The 24,410-nt window shown below is 43.8% G+C and overlaps 1 protein-coding gene across 2 annotated transcripts in view; it reads right to left on the reverse strand.

Annotated features, from left to right (window-relative positions):
* Nucleotides 1-24,410, reverse strand: part of MERTK (MER proto-oncogene, tyrosine kinase) — a 102,948-nt gene that overhangs the window by 16,245 nt on the left and 62,293 nt on the right. For both annotated transcript variants that reach the window (XR_003907949.1, XM_029937816.1), the window contains exons 9-15: nucleotides 18,164-18,317; nucleotides 15,858-16,011; nucleotides 13,375-13,460; nucleotides 11,546-11,641; nucleotides 10,750-10,830; nucleotides 6,322-6,414; nucleotides 4,901-5,019 (exon numbers count right to left, since the gene is read on the reverse strand). Coding sequence is in view for 1 of the 2 variants with exons in the window: in XM_029937816.1 (XP_029793676.1) it covers nucleotides 4,901-5,019; nucleotides 6,322-6,414; nucleotides 10,750-10,830; nucleotides 11,546-11,641; nucleotides 13,375-13,460; nucleotides 15,858-16,011; nucleotides 18,164-18,317 (783 nt within the window). In the remaining variant the exon portion in view is untranslated. The remainder of the gene's footprint in view (nucleotides 1-4,900; nucleotides 5,020-6,321; nucleotides 6,415-10,749; nucleotides 10,831-11,545; nucleotides 11,642-13,374; nucleotides 13,461-15,857; nucleotides 16,012-18,163; nucleotides 18,318-24,410) is intronic.

Consider the following 24,410-nt stretch of genomic DNA (forward strand, 5'->3'; position numbering starts at 1 on the left):
AGAGGCTCCTGGTGGGTGAGGATGTCATGCCTGGAGGCATGCCACTGTCATAACACATGGAGGGACAGCTGTAGCTGAAGAAGCAGAAAGGTAGAACAAGCGTGGACACTTGATGTCGCCCTTAAAGGTGCAGCTGACCAACTCTGCAGCGGTCCTACCTTTGGGCTTCTTTACTCAGCATTATGCCTTTGAGATGTATTTAGGTTGTTGCCTGTATCAATAGTTCACTCCTTGCTTTATTGCCATGTATCTTCTATCATATGGATGTAGCCGGTTTGCTTACTTGGTCACCTGTTGAGGGACACAAGGGTTGTTTCCAATTTTGGGCAAGTCTGAGTGAAGCTGGGTTTTTGAGTGAACATAACTTTAAAAAAATTTTTCTTATTAATCTTTTTTTATTTTTGAGAGAGGAAGTGAGCATGTGTGCACACACACAAACACACACACACATATATACACAAGCAGGGTAAGGGCAGAGAGAGAGGCAGACACAGGATCGGAAGCAGGTTCCAGGCTCCGATCTGTTAGCACAGAGCCCAATGTGGGGCTTGAACCCATGAACTGTGAAGTCATGACCTGAGCCAAAGTCAGTCGCTTAACCGACTAAGCCACCCAAGCGCTCTGGGTGAACATAACTTCTTATTTCTCTAGGGTAAAAACCCAGAAGTGGGATGCCAGGTCATACGGAGAGTATATATTCAATTTTATAAGAAACTTCTAAACTCTTTTCCAGAGTGACTGTACTATTTTACATTCCCATCAGCAGTGTATGAGAGATTCAATTGTTCTGCAATCTTGTTAGCACTTGGTATTATCAGTCGTTTTTTGGTTGGGTTTGATTTGGTTAGAAGCTGGTCTGATAGGTGGATACTGATACCTCATCATGGCTTTTATTTACATTTCTCTAAGTGGTTAATGAGGTTGAGCATCTTGTCTTGTGCTTATCTGTCTTTATATCCTCTTTGGTGAGTGTCAAAGTCGTTTTTATTTTAATTCATTATTTAATTTTTTAAAGTTTATTTTTGAGAGAGAGAGAGGGAGAGCACACGCACAGTACTAGGGCTTGATCTCATGAATCCTGAGATCATGACCTGAGCCAAAATCAAGAGTCAGATGCTTAACTAACTGAGCTGTGCAGGCACCCCTATTTTATGTTATTTTTTAGATGTTTATTTATTTTGAGAGAAAGAGAGCACATGAGCAAGCATGAGTGGGGGAGGGGCAGAGAGAGAGCGAGAGAATATCCCAAGCAGGCTTCTCGTGTCAGTGCAGAGCCTGACTCAGGGCTTGATCTCACAGTGAGAACATGACCTGAGCTGAAATCAAGAGTTGGATGATTAACCGAATGAGCCACTCAGGTGCCTTGTTTATTTTTTAATTGGGTTATAAACTATATGATTCCATTCACAGAACATTTTCAAAAAGAAAAAACTATAGTAATGGAGAACAGATTAGTGGTTACCAGAAATTGGCCATAAGGGCAAAGCATAAGGGGTAACAGGAGGAGATGTTTTTGGGTGATGAAGCTGTTCTGTATCCTGACTGTGAAGATGGATCCATTTACATGTTAAAATTCACAGCACTGTACAACAAGATGGAAAAAGAGCCAATAGAGGCGCCTGGGTGGCTCGGTCGGTTAAGTGTCCGACTTCAGCTCAGGTCATGATCTCACGGTTCATGGGTTCGAGCCTCGTGTTGGGCTCTGTGCTGACAGCTCAGAGCCTGAAGCCTGCTTCGGATTCTTTGTCTCCCTCTCTCTCTGCCCTCCCCTGCTCACACTCTGTGTCTCTCAAAAAGTAAATAAATGTTAAAATAATTTAAAAAAGTAAATAAATGTTAAAATAATTAAAATATTAAAAATAATTAGAAAAAGAGCCAATAATACTGTCTGGTAATTAAAACCATTATAAAGACTATAAATGGTCTCTCTCTGTTCTACAACAATTCAAGGGGGAAAACATCCAGTAAGAGGCTACTATATTTGCAAAGGAACCCAAAAAGGGGAAGAGAGTTAAACTTCACAAGTAAAGATGGATGATTGTTGGTCATCAAACAGCCTGGTGTATTTTTACTTTTTTGGAGACAGGAGGGAGACAGAGAGAGAGAGAGAAAGAGCACTTAGGTATGCAAGAGTGAGCAGTGGTGGGACAGAGAGAAAGGGAGAATCTTATTTTTAACTTTTTAATTTTATTTAAATCCAAGTTAATTAATATATGGTGTAATAGTGATTTCAGTAGTAGAATTTAGGGATTCTTCACTTATATATAACACCCTGTGCTCATCCCAACAAGTGCCTTACTTAATGCCCATCACCCATTTGGTCTATACCCTGTCCCCCAACAACCCTCAGTTTGTTCTCGTATTTAAGAGTCTCTTATGGTTTGCCTCCCTCTGTCTTTTCATCTTATTTTTCTTTCCCTTCCTCTATGTTCATCTGTTTTTTTCTTTAAAGTCCACATATGAATGAAATCATGATACTTATCTTTCTCTCACTGCCTTATTTCACTTAGTATAATACATTCTAGTTCATTCCACGTTGTTGCAAATGGCAAGATTTCATTCTTTTTGATCATCGAGGAATATTCCATTGTATATATGTATATATATATATATATCACATCTTCTTTATCCATTCATCAGTTGATGGACATTTGGCCTCTTTCCATACTTTGGCTGGTGTCAATAGTGCTGTTATAAACATTGGGGTGCATGTGCCCCTTCGAATCAGTATCTTTGTATCCTTTGGATAAATACCTAGTAGTGCCATTGCTGAGTTGTGGGGTAGTTCTATTTTTAATTTTTTGAGGAACCTCCCCATACTGTGGAAGAGAGAGAATCTTAAGCAGGACACATGCCTAGTGCAGGGGCTGCTGTGGGGCTTGATCTCATGACCCTGAGATCATGCCCTCAGCCAAAATCAAGAGTGGGATGCTCAACCCACCCTTTTAGTTACTTTACTGTTTTACCTTTAGAATTCACCCTTATGTAACATGACATTTCCAGCCCTCCCAAAATTACTAGAAAAATCATACCACATACCAGAAAATTAAATATGAGTGAAATTGTCTATCAATGTGGAACAAAATCCATTCAAGAGGATGCTATGCAGCTATTCACAACCAACTGTCTTCTGTCCTGCTGGGGGCGAGTGTGTGTGTGTGTGCATGTGTGTGTGCGCGCATGCATAGGAGACAGGGCTATTATCAGAGAAGAGCTGAAGATGGGGGTGTGCAGACTGCGGGGGCCAGCCCAGTCCTCACCACTGTCTGACCTACGCCTGTTTCCTCACTGGAGATTCCATTAGTAACTACCGCCTCTGGTTGTTATGCCATTACTACATTAATATTTGCAAAATATAGGCTGGTCTCTACTTAAACTTGAGAAATGTTAGCACTGCTAATGACCTGTGGGTGTACACATAGTGAGCACCAGCCTGTAAAACACGTAGACACAGAATAAGCACTTATAATGGGAATGTCTGAAGATGCCACTGATTGTGTGGAAAAATTGGAAATTATAGGTATTTTTTCCCTTCTTCTCTAGGCTTCTTATAATATTATTGTCTTTTTTTTTTTGGTGGAAGAGGGAAGGAAAACACTTGGCCATGCCGAGTCCCCTACTTTGGATTAGGCCCGTTGCCTCTTCGGAGGAGCCTCAGTGATTTTATACTAGCTCTGAGATGTTGCTACAAATCCCCAACTCTGGTTAGTGTCTGTGTTGGTGGAAGACTTAAGAGAAGTCATGAGGAAGAGGACAAAAATCTGAGCATGAGACCAAGGGGAAGTGAAAAAAGAAAGGGGCTCACTCTCCCGCTTCAGCCACTTACATCTTCCTGGGAGGAACAAAACAAGCCAAAGAAAAAGAGATCCTTCCATATCCGTAACACACTGGGTCAACAGGACATAGGAGAGAAGGTTCCAGAATGTTTACCCTAAACTGGGTCTCGAGTTTTTGTTTTTCAAGCACCTTTCCAAATTTAATAAATGGCTATTCCTGCAGATTCACCTGTCTCTTGGGATGAGGACTTTTCCCCATTTTTAAAAAATGTTTATTTATTTGAGAGGGAGAGAGAGAAAGAAAGCAAAGGAGGGGCAGAGAGAGAAAGAGAGTGCAGTGCAGAGCCTGATGCGGGCTCAAAGCCATGAATCAAGAGATCATGACCTGAGCCAAAATCAAGAGTCAGATGCTTAACCAACTGACCCACCCAGGTGCCCCCAAGTCTTTCCCCATAACGCCCCATAGTCACCATTCTTGTGGCCCCTGGTTGATCACCTGGGAAGCACCAGTGGCTGCATGCTGGTGGGAACGGTGCTCCAGACTAAGCTCCTGTTTCCATCTGGTTTCCCTGTGCTGTGGGATTCAGGACAGGGTTTGCCCTGGGGGGTCACCGCCCTTCTTACAGGCACTGTTGAAAGGAATATGCTGACCCACAAATTCACAGCGCCCTTTCCAAATCCTGAGGATGGAAGGGGCCTTGAGAAATGGAAAGGTCGATGGAGTACATTCATGCTCAGTGTCCAGAAAAACAGCTCAGTGCAGCTTCCCTCCAGGAATGAAACAGAGCCTGCCTCCAGGGATTTCAGAGGGAACAAGCTGGATAGAGGAGACTTTAAAAGAAAGAGGTCACTCTGTCAGCATGTGGGACCCACGAGCTCCGATGAGAAGAGGCTTGGGGCACGAGACTGTGTGCCCAGCCGGACTTCTTCCCTGATGAAATGGGAATAATAAGACTGCTGAGCAGCCCTACTGTGAAGACGGATCCCACACTTCAGCCCCCAGAGCGTACAGGGAGCGCTGAACAGAGGCCATGTCTTCCCCCCTCTCCTTCATTTTCAATGTTAGATGCTGAGGTTCCCCAGGCCTGCAGGACTGTTGAGAGGCAATATGACTGGTCAATTACCTTGGGTCTGGTCTCCAGTCGAGAATAGAGTAAGTAAGTATGCAGATCCCCGTATTTCATGAAGGGTAAAATTACCATGGGCTTTGGGATGCCTTGAGAGCTCATTTCTATACATACACCTGAAATTAAAACCAGAGAAGGTTACAAAGAGCCCTTGTTACCAGTAACCAGAAAAACACTGCAGGAGCACTGGCCAAATTGAAACCATGTGCTCTCAAGGTAATGGTTTAAAACACACACACACACACAAACCTGAAACTCACATACTCACTACATAGTAGAATATGGAATACACCCCGGGTCAACTTCTTGGTATTTTTTTCCTCTCAGATTAGTGCCAATCTTTTTTTTTTTTAATTTTTAAAAAATATGTATTTATTTTTGAGAATGAGAGAGAGACAGAGTGTGAGCTAGGAGAAAGAGGGAGATACAGAATCCAAAGCGGGCTCCAGGCTCTGAGCTAAGAGCAAGAACCTGACTCAGGGTTCGAATTCACGAACCATGAGATCATGACCTGAGCCAAAGTCAGAAGTCAGAGGCTCACTCAACTGAGCACCCAGGTGCCCCAGATTAGTGGTACTCTTTGCATGAGCGCTCTCAAAAATTAATCTGCAACAAGTGTAGCCAGATAGAAACCCACTGAGTTTTTGTTATACTGAGCCTAAGTGAGGGGCAGTAACTGAATTCCACGGCACTCTAGTTTCATGGGATAGTTAAAATTTTGTCGGATGAAAAAGCCCAGTGCAATCAAATGGTTAAAACCATTAAAAGAATTTTGAGGGGTGCCTGGGGGGGGCTCAGTCAGGTAAGCAGCTGACTTAGGATCAGGTCATGATTTCTGGCTCACGAATTCAAGCCTAGCGTCGAGCTCTGTGCTGACAGCTCAGAGCCTGGAGCCTGCTGCAGAGTCTGTGTTTCCCTCTCTCTCTGCTCTTCCCCTGTTCACGCTCTGTCTCTCTCTCTCTCTCAAAAATAAATTTTAAAAATTTAGAAAAAAATAAAAGAATTTTGAGGGCCAATCATATCTCTAAATTTTCATAGTTAACACAGGAAACAACATTTATCGTGAAAAGTTAGAACTAGGGCCCGTCACCTGAGGTCAGGTTGCTGCACATCACAGCCCAACTGTAAAGTGGCGATTGTTTTCAGAGCCCGTGAAAATCACTAGCTGCAAAGCAGTAACAATAGTTTTTCAAAATGATGTTGTATCCAAGCATTATTTTTCACATCTCTCTGCAGCTTTCGTCATAATAAAACTGTAGAGAGTTCCCCAAACTATTGAGAACTTATAAAGTCACAGGACAGGAAAAAAGCAAGCAGAATATACAATATAAATCTATCTGCTCCAGAGAATTTTCCTGTGGTGTGGAGTGGATTAGCCAAGCCCCGCTGGCCCCCAAAACCATATTTCTCTGAGGTACCTAGGAGTCGGATGACGTTCGGGTGGTTGAAGTCTTTCATACATGCCGCCTCACTGAGAAACTCCTCAATCTCTCGCTGAGAAAAGTTGTCCACTAAAAGAGAAGATAGAAAATGTGAGGCACTGATGATTTACTCAGTGAAGGGGAAGGAGGTGATAGCAATTTTGATCTCTTAAAATACAATCAGGAAATGGCAACCGGAAACAGATGAGTGATTATCAGGGACAGGTGGGCGGGGAAGGATGGAGCGGTGACCTACGGGAGGTTTTAGGGCAGGGGGACTTCTGTATGATACTGTGATGGTGCCCATATGACACTGTCTTTGTCAGAACCCACGGAATGTTCAACACAGGGCGAATACTAATGTGATCTCTGGACTTCAGGTAATAAAGTCTCATGTGGGTACATCAGTTGTAAAAAATGCACTGATGCAAGATGTAATGCGTAGGGAGACGGGGAAGGGAGAGGGGGTCATATGGGAATTTGCTGTATTTTCTGCCCAATTTTTCTATAAACCTAAAACAGCTCTAAAAATTAAAGTATACTGGTTTAAAAAATGAAAGTCGAATGCATCATCTGTTGCAATGATTTTTATCTTAAAAAAAAGAAAGAACCCACGCTTCTCTGTCTCTTGCAAGACTCGTTGCTCAATCACATGCCCTGTGAACTGGGTATACTTTCCTAACAGTCACATGGCACCATTTGGGGATTCAACCAACTTGTGAGAGACATCTAGAATTCTGTATTACACTAAGTGAGACAAGTCAGTCACAGGAGGCTAAGGGCTGTATGATCCCACTTTCAGGAGGTACTAGAGTAGTCAGATTTAAAGACAGGAAGGAGGGTGGTGGTAGCCAGGGGCAAGGAGGGGCAGGGGAACTGGGAAGTTGTTTAATGTGTATGGAGTTTCGTTTTGCAAGATGAAAAAAATTCTAGAGAGGGATGATGGGGATGGTTGCCCAACAATGTGAAGGTGCTTAATGCCACTGAGCTGTACTCTAAAATATGGTTAGGATGGGGAGGCGCCTGGATGGCTCAGTTCGTTCAGCATCCGACTTCAGCTCAGGTCATGATCTCAAGCTTCATGAGTCGAGCCCCCATCGCACTCTGAGCTGTCAGCCCAGAGTCTGCTTCGGATCCTCTATTTCCCTCTCTCTCTGCCCCTCCCCCACTCATTCACTTGAGCACTCTCTCTCCCTCTCACTCTCAAAAATAAATAAACATTTAAAAAAAATGGTTAGGATGGTACATTTTGTGTTGTGTGTATTTTGCCACAATTAAAAACAATTAAAATCAAAGCCAGGCATGCCTTAGGGAATTTGCTTTAATAGAGTATAAGTTTTTTTATTTTTTTAAATGTAGTTTATTGTCTAGTTGCTTTCCATATAACACCCAGTGCTCATCTCAACAAGTGCCCTCCTCCATGTCCATCACCCATTTCCCCCTCTCCCCCACCCCCCATCAACCCTCAGTTTGTTCTCAGTATGTAAGAGTCTCTTACGGTTTGCCTCCCTCCCTCTCCTTAATTATTTTTTCCCATCCCCTCAACTATGGTCCTCTGTTAAGTTTCTCTTGATCCGCATATGAGTGCAAACATATGGTATCTGTCCTTCTCCGCCTGACTTATTTCACTTAGCATGACACCCTTGAGGTCCATCCACTTTGCTACAAATGGCCATATTTCGTTCTTTCTCATTGCCATGTAACACTCCACTGTATATATAAACCACATCTTCTTGATCCACTCATCAGGTGATGGACATTTAGGCTCTTTCCATGATCTGGCTATTGTTGAAAGTGCTGCTATAAACACTGGGGTACATGCATCAGCGCTCCAGTATCTAATAGGGTGTAAGTTTGGACTGAAATCTCAGATGAGAGCATGTGGCATAGTGTCTGTACATTCTCTGGGCTTTGTATACATTAATCTTCCTATTAAGGCAAATTTAAGAAACATTTTAAAAATATATAGATCTGCAAAATGTCGCCACCTTTGCTGTCAGTTAATTCCTTTTCTCAGACAACTAGGTGGGTGGAACAGAAGGGTAGGGTCTGCCTGCACACTCCTCCCCCGAGGGGGCAAGACCCAAGGTAAAGACAGATAAGCCTGGGATGCAGGGGCCAGAGACCAGCCTTTCAATTTTTGAAAATTGGCACAGATGCAATTCATATGCAAGTTACCCTTTTAAAAATTTTTTTAAATATTTATTTTTGAGAGAGAGAGAGAGAGGCAGTGTGAACAGGGGAGGGGCAGAGAGAAAGGGAGACACAGAATCAAAGCAGACTCTAGGCTCCATGCTGTCAGCACACAGCCCAATGTGGGACTCAAACTCATGAACCGCGAGATGGTGACCTGATCTGAAGTCAGATGCTTAACTTACTGAGCCACCCACGTGCCCCGCAAGTTATTCTAATTAAGTCAAAGAAGAGCACAGCCAAGGCCAGAGAGAAAAGAGAGTCCAGGTCCAGCTCCTTTTACAAGGTCCCCTAAACCTTCCACATAGTAAATGGGGACAATGGAAGGAGCCTTCACAGGGACCATTGTGAGGTTCAAATAAAATAATGCAAGGGACAGGGATGGTGCTGATGTGGCTGAGTACACAAACTTGATCCTGTACTGGGTTCAGCTCCAATGAGTACTCTAACATCAGGATGTCCTGGTTTCCAAGGGATAATAACCTGTTTTTTAAATGTTTATTTTTTTTTGAAAAAGAGAGAGCGAACGGGCAATGGAGGTGTAGAGAGAGAGAGAGAGAGAGAGAATCCCCAGCAGGCTCCATGCTGTCAGCACTAAGCCCGACATAGGGCTCGAACCCACGAACCATGAAATCATGACCTGAGCTGAAACCAAGAGTCAGATGCACTGACTCATCCAGGCACCCTCCAGGGGATAATACTTGAACCAACTTCCGAGTTGCACTGATTTCCTCTTCCTATTGTTCTCATGCAATTCAAGAATGACTGCAATGTCCTTTGGCACACAGTATTACCTAACTCTTGGTCATTATTATAGACAAAAAGCTTCAGAAGGCGGAAAACAACAGCCCATGTGACTTGTAGGTTATTAGAGTTCCTTTTCACCATGACTTAAAACTCCAGTCTCCAGTTCTGGTTAAAAAGTCTCAATACGCGCTTGTAATCTAACTTAGGTTTTAATGCCCAGTAAACTGAATTTAAATTTTAGGGAGAAGCCGATTTTACTTCTTGATGAAAAATAATACTGAATATATACAAGGGGTAAATGAGGAAGCAATGTTGAAAACATTAACAAACGAAGCACCAAATTATCTCTCTTCATAGGAAACGTGAAAACAGCTGTAGATAAAATGCCAGACGATCATGGTCTGTCTTATGGGGCCCAGCTTCAGCTGAAGAATAAAAACTTACACAGTCCCGTGTCCAGGGCCCAGGCCCTGGCAATGCACTTCCTGGAGAAGGGCAGGAGGACACATGCTATCATGTTCTGCCATTGCAGCCTGGTCAACACTTGCTGATAGAAAAGACCCAGCACAATCTTCCCCCTTCTAAGCTATTTGACTTGGACAGGATGCCATGTCCCTAAGTCTGGCTCCCTTATCTAGACAGTCATCTGCACGGATTCCAGAATGTCCTAACCAGCACCTGCCTTTACCTTTCACAGCGTTGTAATTCATTTTGCTCTGCACTGCCACCAAAGTGAACTTTCTAGAATGAAAACTGCTTTTGTTCCTCATTTGTTGAAGACTCTTCCTAGTGGCTCTGCAATGTGTGGGATACAAGCAGACTCCTTGTGGTGACTTATAAGGCCCTTTCTGACCCAGCTGCAAGCTCTCTTCCCAGCGGGCTTGGGGGTCCCAGCCTGTGATCACAGCTCACTGCTCTTCATACGCCTTTGACCAATGAATAGGTCTCCTCTCTCTGGGAAATGTACCTTCCAGGCATCCCACAACTTCCTGAGGAATTAAAAGCATCCTCAAGTGAGGAAGTGACCCCACCAAGCTAGCCAGATCAGCCAGACCAACCCCTGGGGTCAGAGGCTGCCGTAAGATCAGCCCTGTCTCAGGGAATTCATACTTACTTTGGAGTCATTTGCTCTACTAGATGAGAGAGAGGGGAGAGGGAGAAGGGGAGGAGACAGGGGAGAAAGAGAGGAGATGGGGGAGAGGGAGAGGGGATTGGAGAGGGAGAGGAAGAGGGAGTGGGAGACAGAGAGAGAGGAAGGTGTGGTGAAAATTACAAATGTAACTGCCTCGAGGGTAAAGAATGTATAATGCACATATGAGGACCTCATTACATTCACTTTCCATCTGTAAACACACAGTGCGCTGGATGGCCTGGTCAGCGACAGAGATCACGACACACGGACCCCATCCCTGGCCTTTCAGAGCACCAGATCGCTGAAGCAACTGCCCAGCCCCAGAGCGACGGGTTTAATCCGTGATAACTCACACTTCATGGTCTTCACTGCCACTTTCTGGGAGGTCCCATCTTGCTGCTTAAGATTTCCTTCCATCACAGACCCAAACTCTCCTGTGAAGTAAAACAACATCTCCATAGAGTTTGCAAGATCTCTCCTGACCATAAAAACACTACAGTTCCTGGGCTGCTGTTTTTAGGTGGCCGGAGAGTGACCCCCACGCGCAGCCGGGCAGAGCCTGCCAGGGCCACCCACGCTCGCCAGCCGGGGACACAAGCCATGCGCTAGCCTCCTGCTTGTCACAAGCTTGGCTCAGGCTTGGCTCAGCTCATCGTTTTATGAAGGATTATAACTGATCCAAGAAACTTACAGAACAACATGGAAAATGTTTCTGAAACTTATAAAGTAGAAATTCTTTATACCTTTATCATTCATCCTAACATGAATTTGACAAAATCTATATGTGTTTTCACTTTTGTTCTTAGGGAACTAACTAGGAAGGTGCTCCAAACAGTAAACTTAGAACTAGAGGTACTTAAAGCATATAGGAAACTGACCAATAGATTGCCTTTCAAATGAAGGAAGGGAATTAATATTTTCCAAGGACCTATGGTACATGTAAGGCACCATAGAGGCCCTTTCCATATGCATAATCTGAGGCTCAAAAACCACCATTTACTTTTTCATTGTAGTAAATTATAAAATAGAACTACTTGTGTTGTAACTTAAAGTCACAAAATGGTATTTTACATAACAAATACACATTTCAGACATCACTGCAAACTGCTTTCATCTAACCTCACATCCTAAAAGAAATGAACTGCTTACCTTCACCCAGGATTTTTCCAAGAATTAATAGATTCCTGTCGATCACAACATCTTCTAGTTTATTCTGCAGTTCCTCACTGACTCCCAAGCTGCGCACTGTAAGGAAGTCACGAAGTACGGGTAAGCATTGCCAGTTTGCGCCCTTTCATTTGAGTACAATTGAAATGATACATATGGTCCTATCAAAGAGGTAAACATTTTCTTCCTTTTGTACCCATGGCCCTTCCCACACAATGTCTGCAAATAAAGCATCACATAGTGATGCTACTATGATTAACGTTGTGTAAAATGAATCCTTCAGGGCAAGATTAATTCTGAAGGCTTATAAAAATCAGAACCATATTTCTCTTCCGATGGTGCGGTAGCAGCAGCCGGCCGTCAGATTCACATGGCGGGCAGGGCTGCCCTTCATTTAAAGGAGGGAGGAAGAGAGTCAGTGGGTACTTCCTTGCTTTCTAGTGGAGTACTTGCTACTTGATCCCTAACTGTAGAATACGAAACAGCCATCGGGTTCCCCCCACCCCACCCCCGTCCTATGCCAGGAAAGGAGGCCCAGAAACCACAGGAAATATCGAGAACAGGTTTCCTCCCGTGCTACCGATTATATCTGGAAACTCATTAATAATGACACAAAACATGCCAAATTGAGTATTGGGGGCGGGAGGGGGGGAAGAGGAGAAGATTTTCTATAACAAGGTGGCAACATGCAGCATTGATAAGCATTATCAATAAGAGGAATTAACCAATTCAATAACATTTTGGCAGATGATGCAGTTTGTGCCAAAGTTAAGGGATGGGAAAGCCTTTGAAGAAAAAAAAACAAACGTGGGTAATTAGGAAAGATACGTTAGCTCTTAGAGAAAAAAAAATGTTTTTAATCCAAATAGTCCTCTGATAAAGGAAAGAAACTAGTCTAAACGGAGAATTTTTTTAAATGCAAGAACAGGGGCACCTGGGTGGCTCAGTCGGTTAAGCGGCTGATTTTGGCTCAGGTCATGATCTCACAGTTCGTGGGTGCAAGCCCCGCATCAAGCTCTGTGGTGACAGCTCAGAGCCTGCTTTGGATTCTGCGTCTCCCTCTCTCTGCCCCTCCCCTGCTCCTGCTCTGTCTCTCTCCCTCTCAAAAATAAATAAACATTAAAAAAAGTAATAGAATAAATGCAAGAGCAGATCTCTAAAAGCCAAAACTTGTCTGTTAGAAACGTAACATTCCACCCTGAGTGAAGTTTTGTTTCTTGGCACCCTGCGTTCCATCATTCTTATCTCTGGTTTGGTGGTGGTGCTTTGGCAAACATCCCAAGCTTGAATTTGATATTTGCACATACTTTCTACACGGTTTCTGAATTACTCAAGAACGCAGCTGTCTGTTTATCCTCATTCTTTAAGCCAGAGGCTCCACTCCGATTCAGCAAAACTCAAACCATAATTGTTATAAAGTATGTTGGCAAATTGTTCTGAGTCCGTTGCCACAAAAAAGCAGGAAATAAAGTCAGAGATTATGTCAATTGCTTTGCTGTTTTCTTTAAATCCCTGCCCTCTAACCACATCTTCTCCTATCACTGTGGTGAGTTCCTTTTTCCCTCCACATTTCTTGGTGTTAGGAGCTAACCCTGGCCTCTTTACCTCAGGTCCACCTCCAGGTTTCCAGTAAACCAGCCAGCAAGGGAAGCACGTGGCAATGGCTGACTATCTATCTGCCTGCTGGTTTCTGAAGACATTTTGCATGTTAAAAATATCCATTCTTTGACTCCTTTACTTTTCGTTAGAAGTCTATCAACTAATTTGTTCTTTCTTTGCTCTTAACTTTAGAGGAGTGAAAAGTAACTTACGGGTGAGTTCAATGGCTCGCCGACAGAAGGACTTCTTTGCTATATAACTGACGACTAATTCCGAATCCTCCTCTGCGAAGGCGCTCCTGGGTGAATACAAATAGACAGCTCACGATCAGCAAAGGTGCCGATTGCACAAGGATGTAACCAAGCCGCCACCTGTTGAAAGGCCTCTTTTACAAGAAAGACATTTTCCACTGGGAGAAATGCACTTCTTTCCTTAGCTCTGTCTCAGGCTGACTTGGCATTATCAAAACAACTCTGTCCAAGGACTGTTGAGAACAGAGCTCATGGGGGCACCTGGGGGGCTCAGTTGGTTGAGTGACGACTCTTGGTTTTGGCTTTAGTCATGATCTCATGGTTCCGGAGTGTTTGAGCCCCACGGGGAGCCTGCCTGGGATTCTCTCTCTCCCTCTTCCTCTCTGCCCTTCCCTTTCAAAAATAAACATTTAAAAAAACAAAGAGAGAGCGAGCACAAAACAACTGAGAAGCTCCCAGTGGTCAAAGCTGTAACAATTTGAGCCAAAAAATAAAGTAGCACTGGAGTCTAATCCAAAGTATAAAGTGAATATCCAGGAGTCCACACTGATATGAATGACTGAATAATTAAATGAGGTGAAGAGACAAATCTGTGCAGGAGAATTCCAAATAGTTTTTGTGGATACTGTGCCCTGAGGGGTGTAGACAGCGTAACTCCTCACCCTGTAAGTCTGGGCTGTGTGTGTTGACTTGCTTCCAAAGAATATAGTAAGGTAAGGGAGAAAAATAACTGTGCCACATTCAAGTGATAGAATTAATGCTAGAACCCAGATGTCATATCTTGCAGTCCAGTGCCTTCCCCTCTGTATGCCAGGCTCCCTGCCACCACAGGGCCTTTGTATGCACTGCTCCCTCTGGCTGTAATGCTCTTCCTTTTATTTTTCACCTAATTCATACCTGCTCTTTCTTCAGATTTTTGCTCAGGTATCACCTCTGTAGGGAGACCTTTCCTGACTTACTTAATTCAGTCAAATTCTCTTGTTAATACACTCTCACACATGTCCCTTTATATAGGATTTACACAGTTGCCATTTTATATTGTGTGTAATCACTTGTGTGATTACTGCTGGATTCTCCACGAACTGTAAGGACCCCTGCTTTTGTTCGCCACTGTACCCCAGGCGATCGCCTAGAAGCCTCTCAATATGTATTCCTGTGCAACTCTTACAACTTCTGCAGAGCCTACAAACCACATCTAGACTCTGGGATGCATTTCAGTCAACTACACGTTCAGGATTTGGATCAGATTTTGTCATTTCTTCAAAATAGCCATTCTCAGAATTTACATACTGAGATATAATGATTATAAGGATAGCGTTAGTAAGAACTGTAGGTAACTGACCCTTAGGACTAGGATGGACACAAATAAAGGGCAGGGAAGCCTCTACTCTCAAGCTTCCTCTCCATGCCAGCGGAAAGTTTTAGAGGGAGTGGAATGTTCCAGGACATTCCTAAGATGTGGCAACGAATGCAGTCTGCTCAGCTCCCACCAAAACACAGTCACCCACCTTCCATCACTTTGTCCTACTCCAGGCTGTCAACAACCAGCCTCTTACAAAATACTTGCTCAACCCCATGAGTGACGAACTGGATGTCGCAGAAATCCAAACGCACTGCAGGGGGACTGGAGGAGAAAACGGAGTTCCAGAAACAATTTACACGCACAGCCTTCCCAGCACAGGTGGCCTTAACCCTTCCCATTTTTGTTTACATTTAACTACTGTTTGGTTACAAAAGTCAGATGTAGAGAAACTCAGAACAAAGCCTCTTTTATACTTGAATGTGAAAATATAAAGCTTTTCTCTATTAGAAAAAATATGTAAGATACAGAAAACAAAAAAAAGGAAAAAAACCGAAAACACAGAATCATCCACACTTGTACTGTCCGGACTTGCTAATGCTTTGGTGAATTTTCTTCTAGTATTTTTATCTACATATACATTTCATTTTTTAAAATGTTTATTTATTTGTTTTTCAGAGAGAGAGCGAGTGCACACACAAAGGAGAAGCAGAGAGAGGTAGACAGAGAATCCCAAGCAGGCTCCATGCTGTCAGCACAGAGCCTGATGCGAGGTTCAAACTCAGGAACCATAAAATCATGACCTGGGCTGAAATCAAAAGTCAGTCACTTAACTGACTGAAGAACCTCTCCTTTTTTTTTTTTTTTTTTTTTTTTAACAATTGGGATTATTTTTAAGAGTTCTAACAAAATCCTCATTTTACAACCAGCAAGTTTGAGTACTGAATGCCTATTGATGCTCTTCTTCGTGAATGAGCCCTTTCAAAGCTGGAGTTCACTGCTTTGGCCTAAGTAAGGAAGCTGCCTGTCCCCAGGATGTACATAAGGCGGGCACCCAGCCAGGTACAATGTGAGGAGCTGGGCCAGTGCAAGAGGCATCACTAAGGGCACCACGGGACAGGAAGTTTTAAACTAAGAAACTTACCCAAACTTCGTCTCCTGGACTCTTTTTCTGATGACCAGAGAAATATATAAAACTGACCCAATCAAAACGAATCCGCAAAAGCAGCCAAGGATGATGAGCACAGGATCTGTGTTGCCAGGTGCTGGGGTGGACATGGGGGCAAAATCTACTCCACCTGTAAAATACCACACAGCCAACTGAAAACATCTCTTTGGGATCTGAGATACATAAGAAACATTGGCTGTAATAGGGAAGAAGACAGTTAAAAGCTCTAGAACTCAGTCCTTTTCTATTCTGTGATCTCCATACGCAGGTGGTCCTCTCTCTGGTGGTGCAAGCTGAGACCATACAAAGTGATCTTAATAATCCATGAGTGATGCTTTCCACATCAGTTACGAAGATATAAGGAATTATAAAAGAAAGGTAAAACTAGTATTTATCTGGTACTCTGTAATTTAAAAATGTTGAGAAATATTGAGAATTGTGCTTTCAATGTGGCGAGCTATCTCTGAGAGTTCCTTTATGTGAAGCTGCTGGTGTAACTTCCTCTGGACCATCTTCATCTTGTGGGTGTGGCCAGCTTCAGTTGTGTGGGGAGTGACCTTCACCATGTTCCCGGGCTGCATAGCGGATCTATCAAATGGTGGCAATATCTGCCTACCCATATCAGCTGTTTCTTCCATTACTCCACATTCAATTCAAATTTGTTCCAACACTATCACTCTTCCTTTCTTTTCTGCACTTGGTCTTTGTTCCCTAACTCTCTCGTTCAATTACTTACTTTTATCTATTGATTTATTGGGTAGCCTTCATGCTCAGCATAGAGGCCAACACAGGTCTTAAACTCACCACCCTAAGATCAAAGCCTGAGTTGAGATAAAGAGGTGGATGCTGAACCGACTGAGCCACCCAGATGCCCCTCAGTTACTTATTTTTTGAAAGTGTCATGGGGCTGTGTCCCTGGGAGATAAGGAGGCAACGCAGCTATGGGTCTTACTAGGTGCATGTGATCTGAAAAATGGAAGTGCAGCGTCCAACCACCGAGAGACTTTGAAACAAGTGACAAGATTTGTCACAGGCATGATGAGCATCTGTTATTTACGTAGTGGTTTGTGGACTGGACCGCTGGTAGCGAAGTTTACACTTCATGCAATTACTCACAGTAAATACATGACGGTAACTCAAATTCAGATCATGCCATTGGAGAACCGGTGATACTTGACCCAACTGTGGTAGCTGAAAAGTATACATGTTGTGATTGTGCAAAAAGCAAGGACTGCCAGTATAGCACAGCTTTATAAAATGGCAGAAGGTTTATTATGTATAAGGATGAAAGCTCTATCTTGCTAAACTCTAATTTTTTATCTTGTGCCCTTAACATCAGAATCTCATGGTCTCTGAACTTCTACCAGGTAGACACGCCTTGCTTGCCATCACCGATGATTAATGTTCTCTAGACACAGAGCCAAGGGCTGCAGGAACTAATATGACTGCAGTTCAGCATGCTTGAGGGTCACTGAAACAGACAGGAACCCAATGGTCCACTCACAAGTCCTGTCTGCTATGGATCCAAAGACCATCTCTGGCAAGAACTTGTAGATGCAAAAATCCCACTGATATAAATGCCTGTGCAGGGAGTCTATGACAGCAGTTTAATATCAAACAACCCACCGCAGTGAGAGTGAGAACAAAGGTGGCTGTGCTGGTCTATGGAAGCATGTACAGCATTTGGGGCCACAAGGGGTGCCCCTTGCCACCTTGTCAGAGGATCCACTCCAACAACATGCTGAAGACAGCATATAGGGCTGAGCGTTTAGCTCAGTGAGCCCACCGCTGCGGAAGACGGCTTCTGTAAGGAAACGCTTCACGTCCTGTACTGATCAATCATAAAACATATCACCCAGACTTGAGTGAATAATAACATGGTAAGCTGTACTGCTTAAAACACAGAAAACAAACAGTGGCACGTAAACGAACAGCGCCCATTACACAGACCTAAAGGTTAGCCATACTACCACTGTCCAACATTTAGTCACGTATACATTATCTAAACTAAATTCAGTAAGTCAAGTCAAATTTGATATTCTGAAAGGACTGATCTTTCTAGTAACTCAGTACCATCAATAGTAATGGTAGTGAGAGGCCTCACGGGTGTCAGTGCTCCATGAAGTGTGTTACCATATCAACTATCTTTATCATTGCAGAAATTCCCTCTGGGCTTCGTTTTTCATTCTTCAACCACATACTCATCCCACGGGGTACCCTCTGGCATTCTGCATTGCCAGGACTGACACATTCTATCAGCCGATCTGGAAGCTGGCTCTCACCGTGTGCAGGGATGTTCACTTTCACTGGGTCGCTGAACGGCCCGACTCCCCCTTTGGTGACGGCGGCAATCCTCACCGTACACGTGGCGTTGTGGACTTGAACAGAAATCAGAGCATGGCTGTCGTTGTGGCCAATGTCTTCAGACATCTCTTTCTGGGGACAGAAGGGAGGAATGAGGATGAAATACTGAGCCGCAGGGGCACGTCGCTTGCTCGCCTACCATTCCTTTTGCGGCAAGCCATCCCACCCACATCCCAGGGGACACAGGCTGTGTTTCCACCGCATCCCTTCCTCACGCAGGCCACAGCTAATGGAACTCAAAGGTGGGCAGGGACGCCGAATAGGCTGGTTGCAACCTCAGGTCTTAGGGCCTTGCCCAGCTGAGGCTGTGAGGGCATGGCACTCAGAATGGTCAACCAAGAAGTCTCTGGAAGAGAGGCAGCATGTAGCAGAGGCACCCAGATGGCAAAAGCAAGCCTGGCTCCGTGAGACCCTCTTCTCTAAGAACCCCCCAGTGCAATGCCCAGGAGCCACACTGTACCTTGACATTGACCACCTGCCAACTTCCCTTGAACCAGCACGCATGGGCTCCTGTTCCTTACAATTTTAAGAGTTTTGACTAAAATCAACCCTGAGGAGGGCACTGACACTGGTTTCTTTTTTTTCCCTCTGCTTGGCACATGCACAATTTTCTCAATTTTCAAAAATCTGGTTTCACTTACTTTGTTTTATAACCACTGCCATGTAACACACGCCATTAAAACATAGGAGAAAGTGACTTAAAATTTTTTAAAATTTAATATTTATTCATTTTTGAGAGACCGAGAGAGATAGAGCGTGAGTGGGGGAGGGGCAGAAAGAGAGAGGGAGACACAGAATCTGAAGCAGGCTCCAGGATCTGAGCTTTCAGCACAGAGCCCGATACAGAGCTCGAACTCACGGAACTTGAGATCATGACCTGAGCTGAAGTCGAAGGTTTAACCAACTGAGTCACCCAGGCACCCCAGGAGTGATTTTTGAAAAACAAAACAAAACAAAAAAACCCAGAACTCAGTGTTTATATAACACTTTCCCCTTTGTTCCCAAACTTCGACTATGGTGTCCTCTGGCGTAAGAAACTAATTCCACATTAGGGGCTGGTTTTTCAAATGGGAAATGGAAGGCTTCCAAAAGCTAAAACGAGGCCCTAGGAACAGTCTTTTTTAAAAAAAATATTTATTTATTTTGAGAGGGAGGGAGGGGGAGGAACACAGAGGTAGGGAGAGAGAGAATCCTAAGCAGGCTCTGCACTGTGAGCACAGAGCCCAACGCGGGGCTCAGTCCCACAAACACGAGATCATGACCTGGGCCAAAATCAAGAGTCGGAAGCTTAACTGACTGAACTCCCCAGGCACCTCAAGAACATGTCCTTAATCTCTGCAGTTTGGAGATGTGACCTCACAGACAGAGAGAAATGTCACACCGTGTAAGTGGAACACAGATCACTGACAGCAGGCGTCTGGTTTGCGTTGGTAATTTCATTCTTGGTCACTCGGTGTCATGCTGATCAATTCTAACAGTGGGGCAGGGTGGGGCCACCTCAGCCCTTGCAGAGAGGATAGTCCTGTCATTGGTGACTAAGATACCTGGGTCACCCACCCACAGACTTTCTTAATCTGTGACCATCAGGACTCAGAAATAACCTCAGACAAGGGATAAAAGGGGAAATATGGCTTTAAAATGTTTTGGGTTTTCTACTTCACTGGATTGTGTGCTAAGGAGATTTGCCATAGATTTTTTAAAATTAATTAAGTAAAACAAAATAATAATTAACAATTTTGGGGATATTCAGCCAATATCCTTTTTAGAAATAGAATGTGTTATTTATGGCAAATCCAATTTTGATTAGGGGTTAGTTGGTCATTCTCTATTTAATTTAGTGGCGGGGGTGGGGGGGTCGGTGGTCCAAACCCACACAGTCATGGAGCCCTGTGGTGAGTTCGGCAGGCCGCTGAGAAATAACACGTCTACTTCACAATTTGCTACCTAACAGCTCTTGAACGTACAAAAGATGTCCTGCCTGACAGCCACTGGGCCTGCTTCTAGCTTCATGCTCTTTGTCTGCCCAGGACTCAACTATAATTTATCATGGGGCACCTGGGTGGCCCAGTCTATTGGGCATTTGACTTCAGCTCAGGTCATGATCTCGCAGTTTGTGAGCTTGAGCCCCGCATCGGGCTCTGTGCTGACAGCTCAGAGCCTGGAGCCTGCTTCCGATTCTGTGTCTCCCTCTCTCTCTGACCCTCACCCACCCATGCTCTGTCTCTCTCTCTCTCAGAAATAAATAAAACATTAAAAAATATTTAAAAATATATATATCATTTGTGCGAATTATCTCTAAATTAGAGGACATGCATAATTGGGAAAATTAAATTCCTAGAAGAAGAGAAATCCCAACACAAAATCATCCTTCTGGAAACAAACATAACTGTAGTTGATAAGATCTATTCGCTTAGGCCTATAAGTCACTATGAAAACACAGAGAACGAATCTTGAAATTTCCAGCTCCCAGTCCTAAAATGCATCAACAATGGCCATCATCCTGGTTACTGTTGTCGTCATTCTGAATCTTGAAGCATGGAAACATTGGCAGCCACCACTTACGGGTAACATGTTTTGGAAATACATAAAGAATTTTCCACATTAGGGGTGGAGCTATGGTAAGTGCTGAAGTAGTGATTAGAAAGATATATGATCACTGCTTCTGTGGAGTGTAACCAATTTCTCTACGAATTGCCTTAAGTGATAGTTTAAAGATGATCCCGGTTCCCAGAACTGATGCACTTTATCCATATTCTTTTGATGCCAAATATGTAAGGAAAGGTGCGACCATCTCCATATTCCCAAATAAACATTTTAATTTTGATTTTGAAATTTGACAAAGACATCCACTTAAAACGAGACACACGTAGGAGCCACCCCTGTGTGTGCGCTCTCTCACTGCCAGGTGCAGAGCATAGGAGGTGTGGCCGTGCCCCTGGCATGGGGTGGCCTCGTCCTGGGGCACATGCCAGGGGCAAACTGCGATTTCTCGTTCCACGAGTTTCCATCTTCACCAACACAGGCCTGTAACCTCGAGGACGTAAAATCTAAGCGCATTTTCAAGAAATGGAATCACATTTATAAGATGACGTCTGAGTTACATACATGTAGACCCTTCCTGTTGGGGAAAGGAATAGCGCATCTTCGGAAACAATTTCTTCTTTTTCTCTTATGAGGCGCTTAAGTCAGTCAGGACAACTGCAGCATCATTTGTTGCCAATCATTGAAAGATGTTAAGATCTCCAACCCTGTCAGAATTCACAGCCCTATAATGCATAACTGTGATTAAGAATAAGGCCCATTTTACTGCCTCGAAGAACAGTAACAGTCAACGGGGGGAAAGCGCCACCAGGTAAAAGTTTCTGTCATGCTATGACAACAAAGGTGACTTGTTCAACAGGCTTCACATTCACAGAACTCATTTCGCATTTGTCAATACAAAACTCACATTACTCTCCAAACATGTCCTGTTCTTACTTCTTTTCTCTAAGAGGCTGTAGTGTGGAATTTGAGTGAGACCCAAGGGGATCTGGGAAGGGGTAGTGGGCTCTGAAAAGCACCGGCTCTGGAGTCAGTCTGCCCTGGGTTCCTACCCCAGTGCTGCCAATTCCAAGCTTTGTGACTCTGGGTAAATTACTCAACATCTCTGAGCTTCGGTTTCCTCAAGTAAACATTGTAATCAATTATAGTTATTATCATTCCTGTATTCCTCTACCTATAAGGAGCTATATTGGATCATCTTTCCCTGTAAATACAAGGTCTTCTTACAGAAGTGACCTTGTACTATCTTTTAAGTCCTGGTACATGAGAGAAAATAATCAAAGCTGTCTAGTGCCCCAAACTAAGAAGTTTATTTGACTAGTTCATGGAATTTACCTCCATTGTAAACTTCTCCTCCAAGCAGGCATATCACCCTCAATCAATGCTTGGGTTTTGCAAGAACCTCACCCATTTCTCATCCTTTAACATGACACCAGCTCAGATGCCCTGCCCTCCTTTGAGAGTGAGAGGGAGCAATCAGGAAAGGAAGAGGCAGTGTACACATGCCCAAATCCAACCCTGTTAGGAGGCACTGGTCTAGGCCTGAGGAAGGAATCCTTGAAGGTACTGTGGCTTCTCTAGGTCTTTAAAGAAGTTATTTCTACATGTCATGTTGTCTCTAGGCCCATAATGATCTGCCCATAACGAAACTTCCTTCAGATCTAACATCTCTACCCTTTCCAAATACAAATAAATGAGCATTATAACTACAATCTTATAATAATGAGCTTTGTATAAATAACACATATAACAATGAGTCTCTGTTTAACTCATGGGCCATTCTGGGTCAAAGTTAAACTGACTTATTTACTGTAAAACATTAAAGAGCCATGAACTCACCAGTAAACACTATGGATCTTCCAGAAAGGAGGATATTGTGTGGGATTTTATAAACTTATTTGCTCATTGAATTCTTTTCTCATAGAAGGTCTACTGACTACTTATGGGAATGGGACTAGATTTGAATCACAAGTCCACACTCATCAAAAGGCTGTACCATCACAGAGAGAAACTCTCCAGCTGATTTGATGTTAGCCAGGCCCATCCATCAAGCCCATAGTGTCATAAATACAAGTTCAAGGTCCTCAGTTCAGGTGGTACAAAAATGACCAGGACCTGGCCCCAACTTCAAGGAGAATAGATTGCACTTGCACCTGACTTTTGGATTTTGAGCTTTGATTTGGAAATGCAAGGGATATAAAAAAAAAACAGAACAAAAAAAGGGTCGATATCTTCATCAAGATATAGTAAATGTGTGTACAGTAACTGTCTGGAGTTTCTTAGTCTTGAAAGTGACATAACACGCAGGGACCACAAAGGTAGAAACAATAGCCCACCCAAAGACCACTCTCAAGAAAGTTCTGAAACCGCATACAAAAAACCCACCCTTTTTAGAGTAACACACGGGACTATCTTTCAAAAATATCCAATTCCATTGGCTTGCATAAAGACAATACGCTTTTAGTAACAGTTTCCTAAAAATGAAAATGAAAGAACAATTTTGAGAGATGGAGTTGTATCTAACTCTTGCCCTTCTGAAATGAAGGGAGTTCAGGAAACAGGTGATGGGATGGGCATGGAGGTCAACACAAACTTCACTTCGGGCAGGGGTTTTAGGATCCTCCCCGGGGTTGGCTTTTCGTCAGTGTTTTCATTTGCCTCCAGATGCAGTCCATGATGAACTTGAAGTGTGGCTGCATCCGAGGGTGCTAGCCTCAGGAAAGGGACCCACCAAGTCTTTTGTTGTCACGGGACTCATGATGCAGTGAGCATCAGTGCAACGCAAACGATGTTCTCACTAGGATGATCCAGCAGCTCCAAGGAGGTCATGACTGGAAAGGTCACAGCCCTCACTGTGGCAGTGTTGTTCTCACCGCAGAAGGGACCGTTCTGAACAAAGGGCAACCAGAAGGCGTGGCACAGCAGAAGGCTGGTGGCATTCAGTGCGCGAGGCTCTCCGGCTGCGTCATCCACGAGGCTTTCACCACTCTTGCCCTTCAGTATGCCTCACCTCCAGAGGTCCCGTCCAGAGAAGCAGCTTTCACCCACACCAGAAGGAGAAGTCAAAAGGATGACCTGAAGCTATTTAAACAAACTGGGGCGTTTTGTGTTATTTTTTCGAACCTCTCAAGAGTCTGCTGATAATTACAATCTTTTGCCAACTAGAGACTAAAATCCTTATCGAACCCAAACGCAATTATTGGACCTTCAGGTACTGTTCACAACTTACCATTGTGAAAGTGGCTTGTCTCTAAGACAGCCATTTGATTTCCCTGATTCAGCCGGTGGGGAAATGCAGTTAATCAGTGAGGACCCTGCACAGGTGCCTTGGGACAAAAGACCAAGAGAGAGGCTTGTCTCATCGGGCAACGCTCCTAAGCAGGGTTGTGACTTGTACAAACAACATCCGATTATCACTCTGAAGCACAAAAACTCATGTACTTCCAAGCTCTCTTCTTTGTCCTACTGCTTTCCAAGAGTCAGCCTACTGATAGCTAAACTGAGGCAGGAAAAGATAACGAATAAACCCCACCTGTCCTTTTGGAAAAAACAGCAGTTGCATAAGCGCTGGATGCCATGAAGTTGACAATGACTGAAGCAAAGTAGCTGTGGACTCTGTCCCTC

The sequence above is a fragment of the Suricata suricatta genome, chromosome 4 (assembly GCF_006229205.1).
Source record: "Suricata suricatta isolate VVHF042 chromosome 4, meerkat_22Aug2017_6uvM2_HiC, whole genome shotgun sequence".
In the NCBI taxonomy this organism is placed as follows: domain Eukaryota; kingdom Metazoa; phylum Chordata; class Mammalia; order Carnivora; family Herpestidae; genus Suricata; species Suricata suricatta.